The following is a 17565-nucleotide window of genomic DNA, read 5'->3' as shown; positions in this document are numbered from 1 at the left end:
TCAATGTCGCTATATTCATTGTCATCATCATAATATTCAATGTCATGATCAAATGGACATCTAACATTTTCATGATCTTTTGCAATCTGTTCGTCATGCTGTTTGTATGGGCTCTAAGGCTCACCGACTTTATCCTTATCATCTGTCAGGCCGGGCCTTCTCATTGGACCCGTTCCTTATTAGGGACTACACCATTCCCTCCATATGTATATGTTATTTTCCTTTTTATTACGAAGGCATGAAGCCATTGATGCTAAAGGAGATAAGAAGGTAAACTGCGTATTCTTCCAGGTTTTGGAAACTGCCTTCGAGTTTTGTTTGGTAGTTCTTTGTTCTTCTCGTAAATAGAAAATCCCTCTCCATGTATTCATCACAAATAATTGTATTGGCAATTCAAGAATACTTCGGGCTAAATAATCTTATTTTCATTCAAATGAAGAACAAGCTAAATACAAAATAAAATAACTACTTGACATAACTGCTAGCTCCTCCATACACTTGAAACGAATTTAATAATCAGTCTCCAGAAAAAATTTGATGTCCAAGGTTGAAGAAGGCCTCCTTTGTTGTGGATACAAGTTGGATTCAATATCGTGATGATCATGGTCATCATCCTAATCAACACGATGCCTCTTTGAAAGTTGACTTCCATCCATTTGGATTTGCTAACTCGTTGGTGCGTAATATGTTCTGTAGGTAAGTACCACAACGCTACATGATCCGAATCCATGAAATTGTGATTGAAATTTCAAAGGACATTTAGGCCAAAAAATGTGCATTGCGGCATCTAAAGAATCTGAGTCTTGTAATTTTTTTTATGGCCTTGGGACTCAGGCGGATGATGTCACTGCCTTTAGGAAAATCTACCAAGATTGCTTCAACTCTATCTGTTCCCTATATTGGAAGACAATGCATAATAAGTGTGCCAACAGAATCAGAAAATAAATTATTCATATATGTACACACACATATATGTCACATCTGCCAAAGAAACAATGTTTAATTAAAAGAGATTTCAATCTAACTTACCGTATCTGTCTCGAATACTTCTCGAACGTCTTCATGAAAGTATAATCTGCTGCGTGCTCTTGGATTTTGGGGTGATTCTTGTCGAACAATTTCTTTACCCATATCACATAAAAGATCATGCATTTGCAATCTTTCGTCGAGCTTGTAAATAAGGCATTTCTCTATAAGTCTTGGGATCCAAGATTTTGGGGAAAAACCAAAGCTATCTAGTATCTTAATGACATCATCAAACACATCTCCCCTGAAAAAACATGCTATGTCAAGAAAAATATTCTTTTCATTTTCACTTAATCTATCATAAACTATTTTAAGTTGGCTATAAATATTACAGGGAAGGTTGTTCTTGTTTTGAATCAATGCTTGTTGCCACTCACTTTCACTTCTACCATATAAATGCGAACCAACTACCGTTAAAAGTAGTGGATTGCCCGCATTTAACTTGATCATTTCTTCTACAAATTCTCTATAACCGTCAGCTGGTTTCTCTCTTTTGAAAGCATGCCAACAAAATAATTGAAAAGCTTCGTCGTGATTAAGTTCCATCATCTCGTATATTGAATAAACTCCATGCCTCTCTAACATGTGTGAATCTCTTGTTGTGATGATGATTCTACTTCCTTCACCAAACCAATCATAATGTCCAGCCAACCCTTCTAATTGGGTCAAACGGTAAACATCATCAAGAATTAAAAGAACTCTTTTAGAATGAAGCCTGCGCCTTATCATATTGATTCCCATATCAATATTGTCAACCTTCAAACTCCTACCATTTTCGAAGATCTTAGAGAGAAGGGTCTCTTGCAGTTGAACCAAACCATACTCTTGATTAGTTTGACCAATATTTTCAAGAAAACAACTAGCTTCAAATTGAAAAGCAACCGAGTTATAAATTGCTTTGGCTAGAGTTGTCTTACCAACTCCGCCCCTCCCTAAGATCCCTACCATTCGTACATCGTTTGTCCCAATACTAATTAAATGCAAATTGACATCTTCTACACGATGTTTTAGTCCAACGGGATGCTTGGCAACATATAAATATAAATGATCATTTGCCATTCTTGAGACGCCTTGAACGATTCCTTCAATGAATATAGAATATTCATTCCTACACATACATGTACACACACATTTAATATATATATATATACACACACATAAGTTTAAAAAAAAAACAATTATAATGAGTTAGCCGACTCCTCACTTGAAATAAAAGCAACATATATAATTTAATTTTCTTTCATAGCCGAAAAAATAAAATAAGAACTTGGAAATTGGTAGGTTAATGTAGGGTACATGCAATGTTGCGACGAGTTGACCGCAAGTTCTCTCGCTTTAGTTTGACTCAAAATTCAAATTCTTTCATTTTTAATTTCTCTCACTTTGTCTAGAGTATCTTTGCGAGGAGCCAGAATAATTTTTTTTCCAAGTACTTACTATCACTCAGTGAGTTTTTACCATACGTCCTAGAAATGAACTCAATTTCGACAAAAGATTAGATTAACTTTTAATTTCAATGCTTCAAATTAATATGTACAGTCTTCTAATTAACTTTAAAATCTTGATTTTCTTGAAAAAAACAAAACTTAAGAATTGATAAACAAGAAATAATGATAAACATGAATTTACTTTAATTAGGTGATACTATCTTTGTACGTATTTTAGTTAGCGATCATCAAAAGGCCAAACAAAAGTTTAGAATATTTTTATATATTTCTGTTGATCAAGTACTTGTGAGTTTCTTCTGTATTGGACATTAATATCATGCAGACTGATGATTTATACATAGAATGGGGATGAAAAGGCGCAATCTTGAATGGAAGGCATAATTAAAAGCGGTTAGAATTAAATACCCATTTCTGAGATGGTACCCGGACAAATTGGCAACTTCTTGTAGGGCTGCCTTCCACAGCTGCAACTTCATGTGATCTACATTCAATTTCTCAGCATGTTTAGCCACTGCTTCTGCAAAATTCTCTCTTTGATCGCATGCATCCGATGGATCTAAGTGGTAAAACACAGGTAGAATCCTTTGTTGTTTTGATTTTTTACACTAATCAAGAATCTTCAATAGCTCGTCCAAGCACCATGTTGATGATACATAACTTTTTGAGAGTACAATGATGAAAATCTTTGAACCTTCTATAGCTTGGATAAGTGCCGGGGAGATTTGAACCTCTCTTCTTAGCTCATCCTCATCTTTGTAGGTTTGGATTCCCTTTCTAACTAAAGCATCGTTCAGATGGGCAGTAAAAGTATCACAGGTATCGTTTCCCCTAAAGCTCAAAAAAACATTGTAGAGCCATGGAAAGGTGTCAGAAGAAGAGGATGTAGAAGAGAACGAATAAGAGGCCACGGAAGAAAATTATTCAGTGTACGTGTACTGTATGTAATGCCTGAATAATCTACTTACTGCATTGAGAGAGTTGGACAGCATCGACTCTCCTTAATAAATAGAAGTCCATGCGGCCTCTTTCTCACCATGCATATCAATTAATGGTAACTTCTAGGCAACTTCCTTGATGACTTAATTATGAAGTCATTGAGTCAATGCTGCAATGTATTGTTGGCAATTTCCTTGCAGCTTCTTCAAACTTTAGGAGATGCTTCCCACAATGTTCTGATCATGAGTTCTGGAGAAAAATAAAGTAAAAGAAAAAGGCAGCGATACAATGACAACGTCACAACTGCATCAATACTCCTACATATAGTAAAATAATATTATTTTTTAAAATTCAAAAACGTTATAATAAAAGAAAATCTCGGAAATTTTTTAAAATTAATATTTTATTAATAAATTGCAATCCAACTTTTGCTTCTTTCGTTAATTTTATAAGCATACCCTCCAACACGATGATTGGGGTCAGCTAGGATTGTATTCGTAAAGATAATAACTCATTTGTACAGAAGGAGAAATGATAGCTAGGAACTATATATATATATATACACACACACACACACAATTCTGGTTTATTAATTTTGGTTCTTTTCAAAATTTTTTTTTTTTGGTGGGTACAAATTAAATTTTACTTCATCAAATTATAATTTTCTTTTTATAATATAATCTCACGACTATCGAAATTATTAATATTAAAATTCAACTCATCTCATCTAATCATTATAATTTTTCTAAATTCTAACATAAATATAATAAACAATTCAATTTTTTCAAATTTTAAAATAATAATAATATTAAAAAAATAATATTTTAATAATATTTTATTCAACTTTTAACTTTTATTTCAACTCAGCTCAACATCCAAATACAGCCTTAGTCCACAGAAATTATTAATATAAAATGCAAATATTGTTTCCTTTCAACAGTTGGGGTTTAGGGACCAAAAATGCTATTGAAAGCAAATTCCACTTGCGGCAGGTTGACATCCCGTTGCTTGGGCTTATCTTTTGAAATACATTGAATCATGTTATCAAGTGTGCAGTTGATCACCTTTGTTTGGTCGTCAATTTGTGGATGGCAAGTGCTGCTGTACTTGAGGGATGTGTTGAACTTCTTCCATAGAGTTATCCAAAAATGGCTGAGAAACTTGACATCACGATGAGAAGTGATTGTCCTAGGGACCCCATGAAGTTGAACAATCTCTTTTTAAAAAAAACGATGGGATACGTTTGACGCATCTTAAGTCTTTTGACAAGGAATAAAGTGCACCATTTTAAAGAACCTATCAACCACAACAAATACAAAGTCTGCACCCACTGAGTATGAAGTAGTCCTAGAACGAAATCCATGCTCAAGTCCTCCCAAATATTTTCAGGCACCGGTAATGGGGTATATAACGCTGTATTTTTTGCTTGGCCCTTGCTCACTTGGCACATGGGACAAATTTGCAAGAACCTTCCCACATCACGCTTCAGTTGGGGCCAATAATAATGCTTAGCCACGAGAGATATGGTCTTATCTCTCCCCACATGGCCACTGAGTCCCCCATCTTGCTAGTCCCATAGAATTTGTTCACGAAGGGAGGTTTTGAGAGATGTAGAGTTGGCTCCCACGGAAAAGATAGCCATCTTGAACAAGGAAATCTGATGTTGGTTGCTTGGCAAGGCATCTATTCCATATCTCGGCAAAATCTCCATCCTTAAGTTGTTCAAAACCAATAACTTCAGTTTGCAAAGTCACCAATAGGGCCACATGACGACTAAGAGCATCAGCCACTTTATTTTGCTGACCCGATTTGTGTTTGGGCACTAAAGTAAACTTCGGTTGAGGTGTCCCTATGTATTTATGAACTTCAGGGCATTATGATCAGTGTAAAGCACAAACTCTCATTGAATTAAGTAATGCTCCTAATGTTGCAAAGATCGAATAACGGCATAGAATTCCAATTCATAGGTAGTCCACTTTTGTCGAGCTTTATTCAGTTTCTCGCTCAAAAATTCCACGAATCTACATTCTTGTGAGAGAACAGCACCTATCCCGATTATTGAGGCATCACGTTCAACTTCAAAAAGCTTCTCAAAACTAGGTAGTGCCAGTATGGGTGCTGCGGATAGCTTTTCTTTGATTATTACAAAGTTGCATCTTGGTCGTCTCCCCAACAAAATGCTCCTTTCTTCATGCATGACGTGAGAGTGCAGCAAGGGTACTAAAATTCTGTATGAATTGACCATAAAAGGTAGCTAGCCCATGGAAACTTCAAACTTAGTTTATGGTTGAGGGTCGTGGCCACTCTCGAATGGCTTGGACCTTTTCTTCATCCACATAAATTCCTTCTGCACTCACCACAAAGCCAAGAAATAGCAAACTGTTGGTTAGAAATGTGCACTTCTTCAAGTTAACATACAACTTACTCATATGAAATGCTGATAACACTTCCTTCAATTGTTGCAGGTGCTCTTGTTCATCTTGGACATAGAGGAGAATATCATCAAAATAAACAACCATGAACTTTCTGACGAAGGGTTTGAGGACTTGGTGCATGATGCGCATGAAGGTACTTGGTGCATTGGAGAGGCCAAATGGCATCACTAACCATTCGTATAGCCATTCCTTGGTTTTGAATGCCGTTTTCCACTCGTCACCTGGTCGGATTCTAATTTGATGATACCCACTCCGCAAATCAAGCTTTGAAAAAGTTTTAGATCCTGCAAGCATATCCAACATGTCATTTAATTTTGGAATGGGAAATCTATATTTCACCGTGATCTTGTTGATGGCGCGGTTGTCTACGCACATTCTTCAACTTCCATCTTTCTTTGGCATTAATAAAGCAAGTACCGTGCATGGGTTCATGCTCTCCTTGACTAACCCATTACAAATGAGTTCTTCGACCTGTCCCTGCAAAATATGATGCTCTTCAAGGCTTATGCAATAGTGTGGAAGGTTTGGTAAGCTTGCTCTGGGGACCAAATCTATATGGTGCCGGATATCTCTCATTGGTGGCCGGGAGCCCGCTGGGTAAGTCCAGTGGGGTGAGATCCTAAAATTCAGCTAGTAATTGCTACTCTTGTTGAGGTATTATAAAGGATTCATCAACAACTTCCCCTTTCACAATCAAAGTAGATACCTCGCCAACCTCTCGTGCATCTTTTATAAATTGGTCTTCGGGGACTTTAAGAAAAGTCTACCTATCCTCAGTAGCCAGGGACTTTGAGCCCTTGTCTCCTACAAGTAATAACACAACCTTGCGGTCATGCCACCAGAATGTATAAACATTCTCACATCCCTTATAAGTTGCACTCACATCATTTTGCCAAGGCCTGCCAAGTAATAGATAACAAGCATCCATCTCAACCTCGTCACAAGTCACCTAATCCTGATAAAATTTTCCAATGGAGAAAGGTATGTGACAGAGGGTAGATACTCTTGTTTTACTCTTGTTTTTGCCCCTTTTTTAATCCAACCGATCTTGTATGGGTGCGGGTGTTTTTCTGTCTTCAGTTGTAAGGTGCTAACCAATGCCTTTGATACAATGTTTTCACAGCTACCACATTCGATTGTTAAGTTGCAAACCTTGTGGTTAATGATGCAGTGTGCTTTGAATATTGCATGCCTATGTCTTATCCTCTTGTTTTGGTGCAAGTAGTAGTCGGTAAACTACACAGTTAACAAATTCACCCTCATCCCCTTTGACTAGTTCTTCTTCCTCAGTCTCACTATCTTCTTCTTGCGAGATGCTTTTCTCTCCTTCTATAATGTTGACAGATCGACGAGTAGGACACTTGTTTGAGCAATGGCCAGGTTGGTTGCACCTAAAACATTTTCTTGTCATGGGTTTGGTGTAGGGGTTATAGACAGTATTCCCCTTTCCTTGAACTGAAGTGGCCATGGGGTTAACGAATTGATTATTAGTGGTGTTTCTTTGGAAACGGCTAGTAGAGGGTAGTTGTTGTTGGTTTTGTTGTGTGGGGTGTTTGGTTCTTTTGGTGGAAGGTGTTGAGGACTGGTTGGAGACAGAGATGATTCTAAATAAAAGGAGAGACGAAATTTAACGTGGTTCGACAATTGCCTACGTCCACAGCTGTTGTAACTTCACTATGAAACAGTTTTTACAAAAAACCTCTCTCTGTAAACTCTCTCTGCTCACCCACTCTATTCTCACTTCCCTGCACCACTCTACACTTGTCTGCACTTCTTGCTCACCTCATCACAACACTTCTATTTATAATAAGGATGGGGAGTTGTCGGTGACAGTCAGCTGGAGCAGTTGAAAAGATGCAGCCGCACCTTTTGAATTCGGTGCTGAGATTTTCTTTTTCCTTTCGGTGCTTGCAATGCATGACTCACTATTTTGTCTCCATTCATAACAATCTCCCACTTGGAGACAAATGAGTCTACATATCTTCATAGCAACCATCACAGCAACTTCAAGTCATGCCTTTAAGTAAGGAGGCCAACTGAAACTACACACAGTTTCAGTTTGTCAGCAGTAACTCCTTTTGTGAGCATGTCTGCTGGGTTCTCTGCTCCTCGAATCTTCTCAAGTATCAGCTGTCCACTATCAAGAAGAAATCAGATAAAATGGTATCGACTCTGTATGTGTTTTGTTCTGGAATGAAAGGCTAGATTCTTTGCAAGAAAAATAGCACTCTGACTATCACTGTGCAAAATACTTTTTTCATTCTTCTTTCCAAATTCTTCCAAGAATGTCTGCAACCAAACCATTTCCTTCCCTGCTTCAGTTATAGCAACGTATTCCGCTTCTGTAGTTGAGAGAGCAACAATCTTCTGTAACTTAGAAGCCCATGATACAGCTGTACCACCCAGCGTATACACAAATCCAGTAGTACTTTTTCTGCTGTCAACGTCACCTACTAAATCAGCATCTACATACCCCTGTAGCTTTAAACCTGTTTTTGTAAAGCATAGTGACGTATCTGAAGAGCCTTGTAGATATCTTAAAATCCACTTGACTGCTTCCCAATGCTACTTTCTTGGATTACTCATGTACCTGCTCACAGCTCCCACTGCTTGTACAATATCTAGCCTTGTACAGACCATGGTGTACATAAGACTACCAATAGCAGATGCATAGGGTATTCTGTTCATGCATTCTTGCTCTTCCTCCGTCTTTGGCGACTGATCTTTAGTTAGTCGAAAGTGACTAGCTAAGGGTGTGCTCACTGGTTTCGCCTTGTCCATGTTAAACCTTCTGAGCACCTTCTTCACATACTCCTCCTACGAGAGCTTAAGAGTATCATTAGCCTTGTCTCTAATAATTCTCATACCAAGGATTTGTCTTGCAGCACCCAAATCCTTCATCTCAAACCGCTTTGACAACTGCTTCTTTAGTTTATTGATCTCCTCGATGCTTGACCCTGCAACGAGCATATCATCCCCATACAACAGTAGGATAATGTAAGAGTTGTCAAAATTCTTCATATAGCAACAATGGTCAGCCTGTAGTCTTGTAAATCCATCATTGCACATGAAGTTGTCAAACTTTCGATACCATTGTCGTGGAGCTTGTTTAGGCCATACAAGCTCTTCTTCAGTTTGCAAACTATATTCTCTTTTCCCTTCACTGAGAATCCTTGTGGTTGGTGCATATAGATGTCTTCCTCCAAATCACCATGAAGGAATGCAGTCTTCACATCTAACTGTTCAAGATGTAGATTCTCTGCAGCCACAATTGCCAACACTAGCCTAATCGTGGTCAATTTTACAACTGGGGAGAAAATGTCTGTGTAGTTGACACCTTCCTTTTGTTGAAACCCCTTCACGACCATTCTGGCTTTGTAGCACTAGCTACTATTGTGCTCTTCCTTAATTCAGTACACCCATTTATTGTGCAAAACCTTCTTGCCTTTTGGAAGCTTAGTTAGCTCCCATGTCTGATTTGACATCAGTGACTCCATCTCATCTTGCATGGCTTTCTCCCACTTGATCGAATCTTCAATTTGTAGAGCTTCATCATAACTTTCTGGTTCACCACTATCTGTTAGCAAGATGTAGTGTAGAGATGGTGAGAACCGCTGTGGTGGCTTGATCATCCTTGAAGATCTTCGAATAACAATGAGTGGTGTACTTTGTTCGATCTGTGTATCATCATTCTCTTGATCCTCATTCTGATCGGTGTTGACTCGAGTAACATCAAAGTCAACAACCTCAGGTTTCTTTGGCTGCTCCTCAGGTGCATCTTGTGACTTAGCTTTGTACAGAATCTGCTAATTGAATATCACATTTCTACTTCTGATGATTTTACGATTTTTATCATCCCAAAATCGATAGCCAAATTCTTCATCACCATAACCGATGAAAAAACATTTTTTAGATTTGGCTTCTAACTTGTTACGATCAGTAGAATCTATGTGAACATATGATACACATGCAAAAACTTTCAAATGGGAAAAATTTACCTTCTTTCCGCTCCAGACTTCCTCTGGTAGATCGAACTTTAAGGGAACTGAGGGTCCCTACATCAGCCCAAAAACATTCAGGCAATCCTGAATTCAGCCTCATGCTTCTGGCACATTCATTGAGAGTTCTGTTCATGCGTTCAGCTATGCCATTCTGCTGCGGTGTCCCTGGAATAGTCTTCTGAAATCTAATCCCATTTACAATACAGAATTATTTGAACCCTCCATCGATGTACTCTCCGCCATTGTCTGACCTCAGACATTTCAACTTCAAGCCTGTTTCATTTTCAACCATGGCTCTCCACTTCTTGAAAGTGTCAAATGTGTCAGATTGATTTTTCAAAAAATAAACCCATACTTTCCTGCTTGAGTCATCAATAAAGGAAACATAGTACCGCGATCCTCCAAGAGAAGTGACTGGGGATGGCCCTCACAAATCTGTGTGCACCAACTCCAACTTTGTAGACTTTGGAGTTCTGCCATTTTTCAAGAAACTAACATTTTTCTGCTTCCCAAAAATGCAACTTTCACACATGTCGAAATCAGTTGATTCCAACTTTGGTAACTTCCCCTTGGATAATAGCACTTTCATTCCTTTCTCACTCATGTGACCAAGCCTTTGATGCCATAGGTTGGCATTTGTGTCAGCAATTGTAACAGTATCTCTAATGCTTGAAGTAATGTATAGAGTACCTGTATTTGTGCCTCGAGCTACTACCAGAGCTCCTTTTGTTATCTTCCACGTGCCACAGTTAAATAGTACCGAATGCCCATCAGCATCAAGTTGTCCTACAGAAATCAGGTTCCTCATGAGCTTGGGAACACGTCGCACCTTCTGTAGCAACCATGCACTTCCATTGGGCAGATTGATTCGTACATCTCCCATGCCTTCGATTTCCAACGCTTCACCATCTGCTAAGTACACCTTCCCGAAATCACCAGTTACATAATTCTGCATGATTTCTCGGTGTGCTATAGTGTGGAATGAGGCTCCTGAATCTAACACCTAAGATTCAATTTAGTTGTCGACTGAAAGGAGAAAGGCATCTTGGAGGTCTTCTGTTGTGGCATTCGCAGAGTCATGCTCATTATTTTTCTTTGTTTCCTTGCAATTATTTCTGAAGTGGCCAATCTTGCCACAATTCCAGCACTGTACTTGTTTTCCGGACCTAGATTTACTTCTGCCTCTTCGGGACTTTGACCTGCCCCGATTTGAACTTTTACTAGCTTCTCTACCTCTCGTCTCGAGGTTTAAGGCAGAACTGGAAGTTGATGCTTCACCTGTATCTCTTCTGTGAACTTCCTCGCTAAGAATATGGTCCCGGATATCTTGATACTTCATCTTTGTTTTGCCATAAGAATTGCTAACAGCTGTTCTCATGGCCTCCCAACTTTTTGGCAATTGAGCCAGAGCAATCAGTGCACGTACTTCATCATCAAATTCAATCCCCATTGAAACTAATTGATTGATGATGGTGTTGAACTCATTCAGATGCTGAATAATTGGAGTTTCTTTTGCCATTCTCAAGTAGAATAGCTTGTACATCAAATGCACTTTGTTATTGGCTGATGGCTGCTCGTACATGTCTGATAGAGCCTTTATCAAATCTGCTGTGGTCTTTTCCTTTCCCACATTGTGTGCAACTGATCTTGACAGTGTTAGTCGAATGACTCCCAACACTTGTCTATCAAGAAAACTCCAATCTTCATCGCTCATGTCATCTGGCTTTTAGGAGTGGAAGATGTAGTTTCTTCCCATAGAGATAATCCTCTATCTGCATTCTCCAGTAGGCAAAGTCTGTACCGTCAAATTTCTCGATACCAGCACCTTTAGCTTCTTCTCCAGCCATAACTTTACAAATGAGTTCAAATTTGAACAAACAAAGATCACCGTTGCATCCGAAACACTCGAATTAGCTGGAAACAAGTTTGGAATCGTCAAAATTGGATCAAAATTGAGTTTAAACAGGCCAAAACAGTTTCGGCCAACCAGAGTGCGACAAGTGGCAGGATGACGTCGACTCGGCTCAGTGGTCTGGCGTGAGGGTCAGAGCGGTCTGGATCGGGTATGGATTTGGATCAGGTTGCAAGATCGGGCTGATCCGTCTTCAACCTCAGGTTGGCGCGTGTGGCGCGTGTGCGCGTGGGAGGCGCGTCAGTGCGTTACTCGTTGGCTCGTGTGGCGCGTGAGTATTACTCCTTGCTCCGTTCGAGGTGAAATTTCCACCAGAATTTTCGTTTCGATATGAGGAATCTAGTGGTACCTTCAAAACTTGATTTCGATCAAGTTTCAAGAATTGAGTTTTTCGAAAATCACACTCGGTCCTCCAACATGCTCTGATACCAGTTGTTGAGGACTGGTCGGAGACAGAGATGATTCTAAATAAAAGGAGAGATGAAATTTAACGTGGTTCAGCAATTGCCTACATCCACAGCTGCTGTAACTTCACTATGAAACAGTTTTTACAAAAAACCTCTCTCTGTAAACTCTCTCTGCTCACCCACTCTATTCTCACTTCTCTGCACCACTCTACACTTGTCTGCACTTCTTGCTCACCTCATCACAACACTTCTATTTATAATAAGGATGGGGAGTCGTCGGTGACAGTCAGCTGGAGCAGTTGAAAAGATGCAGCCGCACCTTTTGAATTTGGTGCATTCGGTGCTGAGATTTTCTTCTTCCTTTCAGTGCATGCAATGCATGACTCACTATTTTGTCTCCATTCGTAACAGAAGGTATGGATGCTTGTGGAGGTGGTCGAGTTTGTGGTGGTGGTAGGGCTAACTGCACTTGAATCTTCATGGCTAGACTTACAGCGTTTGAGAGGGCCCATACGGTGTGGATCGAGTGTGACTTGGTCTTGTATGGCAATTTGCAATCCTCCAATGTATCTTGCAACTTGCTATCCTTTCGTCTTTGAAAGGTTGTTTCGAGAGTTCAAGCAGAAAAACTCTTCCTTATATTCTCTAATTGACCTTGGTCCTTGCCGACAATTCTGATAGTGTTGGTCTAGAATTTGTTCATAATCTGGTAGAAGAAACCTTGCCCTCATCAGTCGCTTCATTTTTGGCCAAGCACGCAACCGTTGTTTGCCTTGCCGTCCTCGATTACTTTGCATTTGTTCCCACCATGCTGATGCTCCTCCCCTGAGTTGATAGGCCATGAACTTCACCTATTGTGCTTCTGGAAATTGCATGTAGTCGAAAAATTTTTCTACTTTCAACAAACAATCAAGAAAGCTCTCTCGATGTGTACGTGGCCATTAAAACATGGCAAATCAATTTTGATCTGATAACTATTGGCATTTTGGACCCCTTCTATTCCCTTGATCTCTCCCAACAATACCACCAATTTCTTCATCGCTAGATGACTCATCATGTGCTTGGTTTCTTTGCGATATATGTGCCCATGACCACGATCAATCTCGCTCGCATCTTAATTCTTGTTTTCCTCAACGTGGATGTTGGTTATGGTTTGTTGTATTTTTGGTTCGGGCAAAAATGATACTTATTTTATTCCATCTTTTATTTTTTAGGCAGTAATTAAGATTTTTCCTTTTCGGGCAAAATTTTCAAAATCTCGATTTTCCTACCTATTTGAGCCTGGCTTTTGGGTTTCAGAATTAGTTTTCGACTTTTATGAGTAAACCCTATTCTCAAAGTTTTCTCTCTGTGTTGTGTCTATTTTTCGGTCTCAATCCTTAGTTTCTGTTGATTAACTAGCTGCCAGAATAATACTTATTCTGTCGGGTCTCATTTTCTCATGTAAATTTTAAGCTTAGCTATTTTTTAAAGGAAGTGAGTGAGACTAATGTTATACTTACAATAATTCGCAACTATTTTGTTTTGCTGCTCATTTTATATTTAATTAAAGTAATCATGCTTCGTTATTAAAAATAAAATTTTAATCTTATGAAAATACCCTTTATTTTATTTAAAATTGTAAAAAGGTATCAAGATGGTCATGTCTATTCATGTTTATAACTGATATCTCCTAATGTTAACAATTTGGATGGTAGAGATTAACTTGCTGGACAAAGCAAACAAAATAAAGGACGTTGTTTGTTAAAAAAAAAAAAAAGAACAAACAAATTAAACACTCCAGTTGCCGAACAAAGCAAATGTCAAGCGCACTTTGTATCCAAGCATCACTCGAGCCATGAGTTGAGTGCATGTTGAGAGAAATTTCTGTCTAGGTTATCACTCGTGCGCCATGTTCCGATGTCATACAAATCCTCTGTATGAACTTCTGCTTGTGTGCGGCCTTTTCAGTTTTTACCAATGTGATGTTCCCAAGAAGAATTTCTTCCGTTGGTTAGGCAGTGTTAGACAGCACAGTGGAAAGTACCTCAGGCTTAACTTGAAGAAATGCTCCACAAGTTTCTCCAGCGCGACAAAAAACAAGCGTTTTCTCTTAGTGGCAAAGTGTACTACGTAGTTATAAAACTAGAGTAACACTTAACAAATCCACAGCCTATAACCTATTTCAAGAGAGAACAAATGAGAGAGAGATTTTTACTATTGTGATTGATGCACCAGAATCAAAAGGAGAGGGGCTATATATAGCCCCCCTACACGGCTGGCCTTAAAGGCCAGCCTTCAATACGCTGGAAACGCATGGCTTAAAGCCATGCGTTTCCTGGCTGTGTAACGCATGGCTTTAAGCCATGCGTTATAACGCATGCAATCAAAGGGGGTCTGCCCGTGTGGGCGCCCCCTCCATTTAACATCTCCCACTCGCACACAATGGGCATGACCCTAGGTCTGCATCTCTCTAATGTTCTCAATCTTGTTCACACAAGTAAATAGGCCGTGTGACCACCAAGCATATCTTTAGAAAGGTGGGAGTACATACACTAAATCTCTCCCAGAGAAGACTAGCATAGTAACATCCCTAAAGTGTTTGGTTATGTCCTAGACTCATTCGATCGCATCAATTCAAGCATTTTCGAAACCCTCTTGAGTTTCAGAAAACTCAGAACAATGCTTGACTATCTCTAAATCATTTCAATATGTTCACAACCTTAGTCGCTACCAGTATGTAGCGTCATAGTTTGACGTCAGCAAACACTATCGAAGATGCGATATCGAAGAATCTTCCATTTGCACTCATATCATTCAATTTTGGTCAAACCGCTTTCCCAGCAATGCCTCTTTAGACCGTATTAATCATGGCCATAGACAACATGCCAAAATAGCAGACATTATAACCTCCATCTTGTGACATAGTCAAAAGTAAAGGACACTTAAAAAAAATGAGACTCACACAGTGAGAAAGAGGGAAACCATTTACTCACTTACTCATTTGGTCGAATAAGCACATGTTGTATGAAACACATGCTACGGTAGATTTCTCTTTTTTAAAGAGCATATGTCTATATCAACACCGTACAGATCTTAGTCTAGCCGCTCCTCAAGCGTCTAACCCGAGTTCCTCTATTTGCTCGCCTCCAAGGCGTCAAAGAGGATCTCACATCTGGCTCACCACAGGCTACATAGGTTGTGGAGTAACCCATGCATAGTCCTCTCATTGGACCTGATCTTAGCTCCCACTAAAACCGACATATCTTTGTGTCAACTAACTTATCCATTTGGACAAGTATCTTAGAACACAATGTCTCATCTCTACTCCTATCTTAAGCGCTAGAGGCGATCGCTCGTGTGAGTGAGCCGATCTAAGCCTGTTGACATATCTTGTGTGTGAATTAGAAAGACAATACGATAAAGACAATAACTGAATCATATTGTATTAATATCCTAAAGGAAAGGTTACATCTCAGTGTCATTTGAAACACAAAAAACATTTACAGTCTACGCAGTCCTAGATTCCCAACATGAGCCTCAAAGACATCTCTTGCTATGGGTTTCGTTAAGGGATCAGCAACCATGCGACTTGTAGAGAGGTGTTTCAGAACCACTTCCTTTTGCGCTACCATGTCTCTGATGTAGTGATATCTGATATCTATGTGTTTGGTTCTTCCATGGTACTTAGAGTCCTTAGCATATGCGAGAGCAGCCGTGCTATCGCAGAATATTGTCACCGGATCTGAAGAATCCGTGCCAATGTCTAAATGCTTGAGGAATCTTGGAATCTTCGTAACCAAACAGCTTCTTGAACCGCTGCAGAACAAGCTATGTATTCTGCCTCCATGGTGGATAAAGCTATACAGGGTTGTTTCTTGCTGCTCCATGTAATGGCGCCATTATTGAGCAGAAAGGCATACCCAGTGGTTGATTTACGCTCATCCAGGTCACTGCCCCAGTCGGCATCGCTGTAACCTTTTAGCTGCAAATCTGAACCTTGATAGCACAACACATAGTCTGCAGTTCCCTTGAGATATCGCATAATCCTCTTGATTGCTTTCCAGTGAGCCAGTCCGGGGTTAGATTGGAATCTACTCACTAAGCCAACTGCATAGCATATGTCAGGCCGAGTACACATCATTGCGTACATCAGACTACCCACAGCATTAGCATAAGGGACAGGGGCCATCTTTTCCTTTTCTATTTGAGTCTTAGGACATAACTCTTTAGATAAGTTTTCGCTTTTTGCAACAGGGGTGTCAATGGGTTTACATTCATTCATTAGGAAACGCTCGAGGACTTTCTTTATGTAAGTCTGTTGGGACAAACACAAAAGTCTCTTTGAGCGATCTCTGTAGATCTTAACTCCCAGAATGTATTCTGCTTCACCCATATCCTTCATCTCAAAATTGAAGGATAACCACTCTTTTGTGGCGACTATCAACCCTTTATCATTTCCAGCTAGTAGTATGTCGTCAACATATAATGACAACATAATGAAACTCTTCTTGGACCTTTTGACATAGACACAATGGTCCTCTGTGATCATCGTAAACCCATTCGAAAGAACGGTTCGATGGAATCTGAGGTACCATTGTCTAGATGATTGTTTTAGGCCATATATTGATCGTTTGAGCTTGCACACTTTGCGCTCTTGACCTTTGACCACAAAACCCGTTGGTTGATCCATATAAATCTCCTCATCTAGTTCTCCATTGAGAAATGCTGTCTTAACATCCATTTGGTAGAGTTCCAAATCCATGTTTGCTACTATAGCTAGAATCAGGCGAACTGAAGCAAACCTCACCACTGGTGAAAAAGTTTCCTCATAGTCTATACCCTCCTGTTGGGTATATCCTTTCGCCACTAAGCGAGCTTTGTACTTATCAATCGATCCATCCGACTTGCGTTTGACTTTAAGAACCCATTTGTTCCCAATAGTCTTACGCCCTGTCAGTAGATCAACCAGATCCCAGACCTGGTTAGTCTTCATAGACTCAATTTCATCATTAAGAGCTTTCATCCACTCATCTTTAGTAGAAGATGAGAGAGCCTCATGAATTGTCCTAGGCTCATCATCATCATGCGGAGCTACCATAAAAGCTTCCCCTTCAATCTCAAAATGACGACGGGGAATACTTTCACGTGTGCTTCTACGCGGCTGAGGTTGTTGTGATTGATTGACAAGCGGTGTGCTCCCACTCGGATTTAAGTCCCTTTTATCTTTTGTAGGAGCTTGAAGAATTTCTTCCTCATTCTCAACTAAATTCCTTGGAGCACTTTCCTCTTGTTCCACAATCTCATGAAGTTCTAAACTCCTATCAACCTTACCTCTACTTGGAAATTCATTTTCAATGAAGTCCACATCTCGTGATTCAATCTCAGTTACACTTCCATCAGTTTGTTCACCTATTAACA

At 39.5% G+C, this 17565-nt stretch overlaps 1 protein-coding gene across 3 annotated transcripts; it reads right to left on the bottom strand.

Moving 5' to 3' along the window:
- Positions 1-403: 403 nt before the first annotated feature.
- Positions 404-3642, bottom strand: LOC122295893 (disease resistance protein Roq1-like). 3 transcript variants are annotated; one of them, XM_043105165.1, is made up of 3 exons: positions 2880-3640; positions 1030-1270; positions 404-894 (listed from the first exon to the last, which is right to left on the bottom strand). In XM_043105165.1, the coding sequence occupies exons 1-3, from the start codon at positions 2948-2950 to the stop codon at positions 760-762; spliced, it is 447 nt and encodes a 148-aa protein (XP_042961099.1). In that variant the 5' UTR covers positions 2951-3640; the 3' UTR covers positions 404-759. The 3 variants fall into 3 exon arrangements, with proteins under 3 accessions (XP_042961099.1, XP_042961097.1, XP_042961098.1); XM_043105163.1 differs by having other exon boundaries at positions 1030-2134; positions 2880-3639; XM_043105164.1 differs by lacking the exon at positions 404-894 and adding an exon at positions 1359-2134 and having other exon boundaries at positions 1213-1270; positions 2880-3642.
- Positions 3643-17565: the final 13923 nt, after the last annotated feature.

Source organism: Carya illinoinensis, chromosome 15 (genome assembly GCF_018687715.1).
Source record: "Carya illinoinensis cultivar Pawnee chromosome 15, C.illinoinensisPawnee_v1, whole genome shotgun sequence".
Classification (NCBI taxonomy): Eukaryota; Viridiplantae; Streptophyta; class Magnoliopsida; order Fagales; family Juglandaceae; genus Carya; species Carya illinoinensis.
The sequence above is the reverse complement of the archived record's forward strand: the minus strand, read 5'-3'. Positions and strand labels throughout refer to the sequence as shown.